General features: G+C 39.8%; 1 protein-coding gene across 1 annotated transcript; it reads left to right on the top strand.

Annotated features, from left to right (window-relative positions):
* Window positions 1–556: 556 nt before the first annotated feature.
* On the top strand, window positions 557–1,155 carry LOC132042101 (uncharacterized; the record flags this gene model as incomplete). Its single annotated transcript, XM_059432724.1, has 2 exons — window positions 557–670; window positions 878–1,155. Coding segments are annotated over exons 1-2 (392 nt in total), but the record flags the coding sequence as incomplete, so codon positions are not given.
* Window positions 1,156–11,012: the final 9,857 nt, after the last annotated feature.

Raw genomic sequence — 11,012 nt, 5'->3', positions numbered from 1 at the left:
TGGGATGGTATGAAGAAAGATATTGCTAACTTCGTAGCTCAATTCCCCACTTGCCAATAGGTAAAGATCGAACATTAGAAATCCAATGGGTTATTACAAAAAATGGAGATCCCAGTGTGGAAGTGGAAAGTGATTAATATGGATTTTATCACGGGATTGCCCCATTCTCGTCGCAAATTCGATTCTATTTGGGTGATCGTTGATAGGTTAACTAAATCAGCCTTTCTTGCCAGCAAGAACTACCTATGTTGCTGAAGACTATGCTAAGCTGTATCTTAAGGAGATTGTGCGTCTTCATGGTATTCCGGTGTCAATTATTTTTTACAGAGGCTCTCAGTTTACGTTAAAGTTCTAGAAATCTTTTTAGGAAAGCCTTGGGACTCAAGTAAATCATAGTACGTCTTTCCATCAGCAGTCAGACGGGCAAGCTGAGCGGACTATTCCGACTTTGGAAGATATGTTACGAGCCTGTGTATTGGATTTCCAAGGGAGTTGGGATGATCATTTTCCTCTGATAGAGTTTGCTTATAACAATAGCTATCATGCCAGTATCAAAATGGCTCTGTATGAAGCTTTATATGGCAGGAAGTGTAGGTCTCCCGCCGGATGGTTTGAAGTCGGAGAAGCAAATGTATTCGGGCCAGACCTTGTTCATCAGGCCATTGAAAAGGTAAAGCTTATTTAGGAACGGTTACGTACAGCTCAGAGTCGCCAGAAATCTTATGCCGATGTACGACGGTGAGAATTGGAGTTTCAGGTAGGTGATTGGGTGTTTTTGAAAATATCACCTATGAAGGGCGTGATGTGATTCGGTAAGAAAGGGAAGCTCAGTCCCCGATATATCAGACCTTATAAGATTGTCCAAAAGGTAGGCCAGGTGGCTTATGAATTGGAGCTGCCATTAGAACTGCAAGCGGTTCATCCATTTTTTTATGTGTCCATGCTGAGGAAATGTATTGGAGATCCCTCCAGAATTGTACCTGTTGACTATATACAAGTTACAGAAAATCTGACATACGAGGAAGAACCAATTGCTATTCTCGACCGACAAGTCCACAAACTCAGGAATAAAGATGTGGCTTCAGTAAAGGTTTTATGGAGAAGTAAAGATAGGGAAGAGATGACGTGTGAAGCAGAAGCAGAAATGAAGTCCAAGTATCCCCATTTATTCCCTGCCACAGATGATACTATTTCGGAGGAATTGTCACGCCCTAAAACCCACCCTAGACGTGACCCGCATCCGACGTCATGAACAACATCGAAAGAACCTAAAAGAAGCAATAACAACACTTAAACCCGCCAGGTTCAATATTCACCTCCAACAGTTTATAAAATAAATACAATCAAATCATGATATATGAATTAAATCGGCAGAAGTCTTTAATATCATAAAACTTAATTAAAATGTGACAAACGCCTAACAGTTAAACAGAACTCAATAACTGTTATATCCCGTATTTTGAACGACGGGACAACATGAGTGAATTACGATAAGTTAGGGACAAGACTATCCCGGAAGACTTTTGTTTGTTTTAAAGGCTTGAGTGGTGTATGAATTTAATGTCATGAAAATTTTAAGGAAACATTGGAGTCATATTCCATTTTTAGTAAGTGTGTTATTTTTGGAAAGTTTGAAAATTCAAAAAAAAAAAAAAAAAAAAAAGCACCATGTGGCCGGCCACCTTGGGTGGGCCATGGCCACATGGATGGTGAATACTTGGTATAATAAAAGATGACTTAGTCATCTTATGAGTCATTACCACACTTAGAATTTTCAAGAAAACTCAAGAAACTTTGGAGAAGAGCAAGAACAAGAGGGGTTCGGCCATAGCTTGAAAAATCAAGCCAAAAATTTAGCCATCAAAAAAATAATTTCTTCAAGCAAACTTGCTAATTCAAGGGTGCTTAGTAACGTGGAGTTGTTGTTTCAAGCGATAGATTACTCGTTTTCTTCATCCACCACTTTAGGCAAGTTGAGAAGTTGAAGAAGAAAGGTGAGTTCTAATCTTGTTTTATGTGTTATGAATGGTCTATATGTGTTTTAGTATGCTAAAATGGAAGGAATTCATGATAAAAACCAAGTTGGAGTTGGGCCGTGTATATAGGGTTTTGGCCGTGTGTGTGTGTTGGAATATAAGTAATGTATTAATGTTAATTAGCATGTTTTGAATGTTGTAGTGTGAAGAAAAGAATGAAAATCATCTTTAGGTGTGTGTTGGGTGTTGGCCGAATGGCCCCCCCTTTGTGTGGATTGAGAATGAACGAATTGTCGTTAGTATTATCGTTGTCGTCGTTATGGATTTTATGAGGAAAAATGCAAGTTTAATGACTCAAAATAATGTTATGTTAGTTATGGGATGATTTGGAAGTTTATACGAATTTTATGTGATTTTTGTATTTATGAGAATTGCATTGTTAATGTGTGGATTATTATTGTAATTCATGAATTTGGAAGGAAAGAATGTAGATCATGTTGTTTTCGGGTTTGGAGACAAATTCGGGTGAGTTGGAGCCTTATTTGGGTTGGTTGGAAAATTGTATGAATTGTTTAAAACGTTCTTGAATATTGTTTGAATGGTTTTGGATTAGTAATCGAATGTATAAACGCGGATATTAGATTGAACGTAAGTAGTTGAAGTGACTATATTATGAGTGTTGTTGAATGTTGTTGGAATATTATGAATGTTGTTGAAGTTATGTAGAAAGAACTATTAATGTTGGAATGTATTGTGAATTGATTATTGATATTGTAGGTTGGTTGTTGGTTTGGTTGTTGTTGAAATTAGCGAGTTGAAATCTCGGGGTTGGTGTATTTATATAGGGAAATGCGAAATTTCTGTAGAATTTAATGTTCGTTTGGAATTGAATGCCTAAATGCTTATGGCTAATGTTTGGTATATTGGCGTTATGTAGATCTTGGAGCATCCGAGAGTTGAGGCTTGACTTAGCTTGCGAGCGGACGAGGTATGTAAGGCGTCACATTCTCTTCTTTGGCATGTCTTAGTGCTACTAGGCTATGACCCGAGCCTCGGGGTAATTCCGCTCTTAGGATCCGAGCTTAGATATGTGCCTTATTCATTCTTACAGACTTACTCTTTAATGTAACCGAACTAAGGTTCTTATGTTTTCAAAAGGTTGAATTTCAAAAGTCTTATAAAGAATTTTGCCACAAAAAAGGTTCCGAACTTCAAACGCTCGTAACTTTTGCAGATGAGCTCGGATCGCCCCGAAACATAATAGATAACTTCATAAGACATAACATTCTCCTAACTCTCGTAGCCGGGCTCGGATGGGGTCGGCACCCGTCCGTGGGGCCCGCGGCTTTTCCATGCTTATACTTAATGACCTTCGGGAAAAAATTTAATACTATTTTCACTTTGACTTCCGCATATGGATTTCTTACTTATTTAACGAGTTATGATTATGATTTTATGCATATGGTTACTCACGACTCCGCTCGTGCTTATGGTTATTACCTCGTTCACCGGATCCCGGGCCGGTTATATTTCGTGCGCATTATGGTATATTTCGGTGTGATGTTGTGTTACGGTTCGCCGAGCTCCTCCTCAGAGGGTCGGGTTCCGTTTATACTTGGTGTTATGCTGTGCTATGGCGTTATGGTGTGTTACGGGATATGTCGGGTTACGGAGATATGAAATCCTCGACGGTGTGATCTTGTGGTATGGCGCCATCGGCAGGCGGAAAACCATCGTTCTAAGACCTATGCATGATTTATATTTTAACTAAATATTTCGACATTTTGCATATCATATCTATTTTACGTATTTTGTTATTATAGTTACGTGATTACGCTTTACATACTCGGTACATATTCGTCGCAAGCCCCCTTTCTTCGGGGGCTTTCGTTTCATGCCCGCGAGTACGGACGCTCGACTTGGTGATCCACCCGCCTAGGACACCTATGTCAGCAAAGGGAGTGCTCCTTCTTTCGGAGCCGATATTTTGGTATATATACTTTTACGATGCATATGTATATATTTATTCGGGGGGGTACGACGGGGCCTGTCCCGTCATATGATTTTGTTACTACATTTAAGTGCGTGGACATGTACGTAGGTAAGATGCTATATACATACACGCTATGTGTGTGTGTTTTATGTATTGGGCGGTTCACCCGCCACGGCAGCCTAGTCGGCTTGCCTTTGTGCATATTTCGAGATTCTGTACATTATGACAGCCTAGCCGGCTTATGTTACATATATTGACTATTTTGTGATAATCTGAGGCTATATGTGGTTATTTATGATTAAGCGAGTTAGTATGCTAGTTCCGAGTGTCAGGTACGTATGAGTGCCCAATTCGGACACAAGTCACGGCCTACGGGGTTGGGTCGTGACAATAACTACCCACAAGAATGTGCATTATGAAGCTTCTAAGATAAAAGAGTAATTTGTCTGACACATCGGGACGCAGCTCGAAAAACTAGAATAGTAAATAAATATGATAAGGGGTGTCCCATAAATGAACATGTGGCTCACCAAGTCAGCAGCAACAACAAGTCCTTAAGCATTTTGAGTACCAAGAACCTGCTCTTCTTCGTTACCTATCATACCATAAAAACAACAATGGTATGCACGTACTTCGTACGCAGTGAGTATCTAAGGGGCAATAGTTAACGATGAATAAAATCAATAAAATGATATCAATGAAATCACAGTTCAAACCAAGGAATAACGTAAGTCAGCAACATTAAAGAGTTATCAGAGAATACAATAATGAAGGACACATTAACTTAACTCCTTATCATTTACCATGCCACGTATTTCACTTACGAATTCAATATTACCACAAGCCACTCACAGGCAACAAAATATCAATCACTCAATACTCCAGCTAAGAAGACACAGAGGCTAATCGTCCTCTGGACTAGCACAACAATAGATGCACCGGGCGACGTACCTCGGAGGTCAATCGTCCTTTGGACTGACACAACAATAGATACTCCGGGCTATAAAGCAACGAAGGTCAATCGTCCTCTGGACTGACACAATAATAGATACTCCGAGCTAGAAAGCAATGGAGGTCAATCGTCCTCTAGACTGACACAGCAATACTCATATTGATACGTTAGGATCTATAATGGCTAATCATCTTCTGGACTAGCACAGCTTGCCCATACAGGCCCAAACACCAACAAATACAAATCATAGCATATTACCGAATCATCAATCATGGCTTAGAGCTGAATCTCACTTCTCAAGTCATCATCTCAAAATAGAGGCATTTTAAGTCATAACCGATTTAGAATCTTATTCAATCTTCAAGTTCAAGAAATCCATTCAATAGCAAAACAATTTTTAAGGTCCAACCTTTAGAAAAGTGAGTTCAATTATACAATAATGGAAAAAAAAATGGGTTTCACAAGTAGTATAAATCGTATAAGGTTCGATGCGGGCTTGACCCTACACACGCATGACCTTGTCTAAAAGAAATTATCTTTATTTCCAAAAGATCTTCCACCAAACAAGAGTTGTAATCATGTTCATATTCCAAAGGAGGATTTCAAGTCACAAACAATCATCCACACGTTTCAAGCAATATAACATACTTCAAAGAAGGGTTTTGAAAAGTAAACATACCTCAAGAAAGATTTTTGGGAAAATCTTGGCATACTTCAAGAAAGATTTTGGAAATCTAGACTATCACAACCCAAATCGATGGGCCATGACCGATGCCGTGTCCACGACCCAACCCGTAGTTGACTGACTAGTGCCGTACAACTAACACTGGGTCAATACACGTGTTAGCTATAATCGATCCACATCTAAACATAATATGTAAATTACAAAAAGAAACGTCACCTCGGAAGCTATATATATATATATATATATATATATATATATATCAACTATCTCACGAGGAGTCACAATCATCAACGGATAAATAGTACATAAGCCGACAAATATATATATATATATATATAACATCCCGGCTATATATATGCAAGCCGACAAGGCTGCCACTACACACAACATCCCAAAACATATAGATATACGCAAGCCGACAAGGCACGCCAGCTACGGGAACGTCCCAAAACATAAGTCATACTAACACGAATTTGGACAACAGATATATACAACCCACACATATGTCTACAGACCTCTAAGAGTAACAACAGTATCGTATGACGGGACAGGGCCCCGCCGTACCCCCCCCCCCGGATAAACACATATATACAACAAAAGGATGCGTACCAAAAGGTAGGCTCGGGACAAGGGAGCACTCCAAGATAGGCGAATAGATATCCTAAGCTAGCGGATCACCAAAACGAGCGTACGTACACGGACATGAAACGCGGCCCCCGAAGAAAGGGGGGTCGATGAGATATGTACCGAGTATATAAAGCATGAAATACAATAAGAAAGATCATAACCGAAGTAGGGATTCCGGAGGCAAGTATAATAGTCAAGAAGTCACATCGTACATGTACCTTACGAATGAAATCATGCATATCATTATCATATACCGTACCCAGCCCATTATGGGACTCGGTGAATAAATTCGTGTACACGTATACCGTACCCGGCCCATCATGGGACTCGGTGCCATATCATATCATCGTATCATCATATCATTATATCATCATACCATCATATCGTCATATAGCTTACCCGGCCCTCTAGTGAGGGACTCGGTGGATAATATAGCAAAATGTGTGTGATGACATACCCGCCCGACCTTCGGTGAAAGATGTAACAACCATATGCACGAGCGAGTAGTGAGTAACCATATGCATATAAATCATCTTTTGAGACTCAATAGATCGAGTAGATTAATCAACGCTCGAGTATCGGGATGATAGTCATACTCGGTACTCTCTGAATATCATTACGAACTATATCAAATAAAGCCTCGGGGATCATAGACATGTATCAAATTAATACGTGGCTTGACTTATGAAAGTTATGGTCATTAGTCATTATAGAGTCTTTCAAGAATAGGAACTTTTATGCATCATTTACTATCCTACCATAAAGAAGACTCGAGGGCAGTAGCTCGACTATTCTAAGAGTTCTAACATCAAGAAGTGAATAAGAATCATAAATCATGCTCGGAACTAGTGAATAGAATTACCCCAAAGCTCATGTCGTACATTACTTACGTCTAGGACATGCCAAAATAAAGAAAGGATAGCTTTACATACCTTTAGCGTTTACTCGCAACACAACACGTATACGCTACCCAATAGTACCTCAACCTATATTAAGACGTCAAGAACTACGGTTAAGCTACGGGGAGATTCAAAACGTATTCTAACGTTAATAACTCCTTTCTAGATAATTAGACGACGTTTCCCTTATTTTCACCAATTACATAACAACCAAGCCAACATCAATAACCACACATTCAAGTACTAATTCGAGACTATTCAAAACAAGACTCGAGAACGCTCCGGACAGCCCGTACAACATTCCAAACGGCCCGCATTCACAATATTCGATAACAATCCACATACGACTACTACATATTCAACCTACTCTTAATGATCCATAGTCGTAACATTTTCATCTAAACAACCTTACAACAGCCCAACCAACACACAACACAACATATAATCTTAATTACCATTAATCTTCCAAGCTCAACAAGAACAACAACAACACATTAGACAACCCCTAACTAGTAACGTAAGGATGCCCGATAACTTCACGAACGTCTACGGACATGCCAAACAAACCATTTACGTTTATTATACATTCCTTAACACATTCTTTTTATCCAAATTCATGAACTATACCAACAACCACACATTAACAACATTATCCATTTAGATGCAAGAAACTATACTAACACCATATTAACTTCTACAACAAACCCACAAACAATTACAACTCCAACTTGAACCATTAAATACCTTCATTCTCATCATAAAATCCATAACAACAACAACCAAAATACTATGTAAAATTAGTTCACCATCTTCTACACAAAATAGCCCCTACCGGCTTTAATACCAACATACATAATTCCATGAATTTCATCCATATCTACAAATTACAATACGTTCAAACCACCTTTAACACATGTAAAAGAAGATTAAACCTTACCTTAACACTTGACTTCTCAACTTGGCTTGGATTTGTGAATTGAAATAATACTTGTTCTTGTTGCCCTAATGACTACTTTCACGTCACAATTTGCCCTTCCAATTTGGTTAGAACACCTTGAAAAATCAATTTGGATCAAGGTTGAAAGCTTGCTAAAATTCAGCCATGGCCGAGAGCTTCTCTTTCCATCTCTAAGTTTTCTATATTGTGAAGATAATGAAATGAAGCTCTTAGTCATCAACTTACTATATATAGGATGTCCATGGGCTTGATACGTGTCCCACTCATGGCTTGAGCCAATCAAATTTGGCCATGCCATGGGTGGGGCCCACACGGCCACTAATGGCCAATTAATGAAAAATTAAATCTTAATCCCCACTTAATAATCTAATCATGGTTAATTAACCCCTAATCTCCATTAATATTTTCATACCAATTAAAATTTATAAGTAACTTGTGCATTAAAATAAAATCGGAGGTTAAAAGTCTCTACCTCGTATCCCAAAATAGTCTTGTCCTTAACTTATCGCGATTAGCTTAAAATATCTCAATGTACAAAAATACGGGATATAACATCCTTCCCCCTTTAGAACATTCGTCCTCGAATGTTATACTAGTCTTACAGGGTCTTATAAGGACTTCGGGGGAGTCTCTTTTATAGCTATCACATACAGTTCATTTATCAATCAACATAACAAATTTACTAGTTTAGATTACTTGTAGGCATAGGAAACAAGTAGGGATACTTATTCTTCATCTCCTCTTTAGCTTCCCAAGTCATCTCCTCCCTATTATTGTTCCACCACAATACTTTAACGGAAGCCACGTCTTTAGTACGCAACCTTCTCACCTGACGATCCAGTATAGCTACAGGGTTTTCCTCGTACGATAACTCCTCCGTTACTTGGACATCATCCACAGGGAATACCCTAGAAGGGTCACCAATGCACTTGCGAAGCATAGACACACGAAACACTGGGTGTACTGCTTCCAGATCAGATGGTAGGTTTAATTCATAGGCAACCTTGCCTATCTTACGGACAATATGATAAGGCCTAATATACCTCGGTGCGAGCTTCCCTTCTTGCCGAATCTCATTACACCCTTCAACACACCTTCAAGAATACCCAATCGCCAACTACAACTCTAAGTGTCGACGTCGATTATCCGCATATGACTTCGTCGACTCGAGTTGCTAATAACCTTTCTCGAATAAGTTTCACCTTATCAATGAGCCAATCGGAATCATATCAAATGGATTAACTTAGTCTCCCCAATATCAAACCAGCCAATAGGTGACCTGCACCTTCTGCCATACAGAGCCTCATACGGCGCCATCTGGATGCTAGAATGGTAGCTATTATTATAGGCAAACTCAATAAGTGGCGTATGATCATCCCACCGCCTCGAAGTCAATAACACATGCCCGCAACATATCTCCTAGCGTCCGAATAATACGCTCGGCAGTCCGTCGTCCGAGGGTGGAATGTTGTGCTAAGACTCACCCGTGCCCCCAATCCTTCCCCGGAATGATCTCCGGGTTAGATATAAACCGAGCACCTCCGAACGCAGATATAATAGATGTGGGAACTCCGTGAAGTCTTACTATCTCCTTAATATATAACTTTGCATAGTCCTCAGCTGAATAAGTAGTCCTGACTGGAAGAAAATGGGCTGATTTTGTCAGCCTATCCACAATAACCCATATGGAATCATACTTCCGGGGAGTGCGGGGTAAACCTGTAATGAAATCCATATTAATTGCTTCCCATTTCCAGGTCGGAATCTCCATCTCCTGTAATAACCCACCAGGCTTCTGATGCTCGATCTTAACCAAAGCAATTCGGCAGAGCAACAAACTTTGCTATATCTTTTTTCATGACATCCCACCAATATAAACATCTAAGGTCATGATACATCTTTGTTGACCCTGGATGCACAAAATAACGGGCATAGTGTGCCTCTCCCATAACCTGCTGCCGCAACCCTGCAACCTCAGGTACACATAATCTACCCCTATATCGCGGACTTACTTCTTCTCGTATGTAATCTGAGAATGGGGTCTCCTCCTTATGCCATCTCTATATTGTGCCAGAACAGGGTTGTCACACCCTAATTTCTGTTAGGGCGTGATGGGCACCCGACCCTTATTTAGGGTCGAGCGAACCCGCTGACTCACATAATACTCATAACCACACTGGCTTTCAAATCATGACACAAATACATAACGAAAATCTCTCGAAGAATAACATGCTTTTTGCCTTTCTTGAATCAAAGAAAATCTGTAACATATAAAACTTTTAATACAATGCGTAATGATACATCGGCTTACATAGCCGCTTACATAACTGACATCTTATACCCACGACACTGTCTGCAAAGTCTCTAACAGAACTCCAAATACCATAACATAATGTCCTGACTCGGCAGCACTCCGGAGATAATGGAGCTCGCCCATCCCGCTGGAGCATCTTCTACTACTATCTTCAGCTCATCTCGGGTGTGCACAACGCGGCATGAAACGCGGCCCCGAAGAAGGGCGTCGATTGGAATATGTGCGAGTGTGTAAAGCATGAAATGTAGTAAGCGGGATCATATTGAGGAAGTAAAGAGTACGGAAAATCATAAGACTTGCCTTTTGAAAACATTTGTCATGCATATGCATATGTCGGTAAGTAAAATCTTATCATGATCATATCGTCATATCATCGTACATATATACCGTACCCGGCCCTCTAGTGAGGGACTCGGTGAGTAAAATCATATCATAATCATGTATGCATGCAGATATACATATATACATACCGTACCCAGCCCTCTAGTGAGGGACTCGGTGAATAGCGTGTCCCGGCCCCGCTAGCAAGGACTCGGTATGCCATCCCATCAAACCGCCATCCCCATCTCATATATATATATATATATATCATATATATCATCATATAT

The sequence above is a fragment of the Lycium ferocissimum genome, unplaced genomic scaffold (assembly GCF_029784015.1).
Source record: "Lycium ferocissimum isolate CSIRO_LF1 unplaced genomic scaffold, AGI_CSIRO_Lferr_CH_V1 ctg13310, whole genome shotgun sequence".
NCBI lineage: Eukaryota > Viridiplantae > Streptophyta > Magnoliopsida > Solanales > Solanaceae > Lycium > Lycium ferocissimum.
The sequence above is the reverse complement of the archived record's forward strand: the minus strand, read 5'-3'. Positions and strand labels throughout refer to the sequence as shown.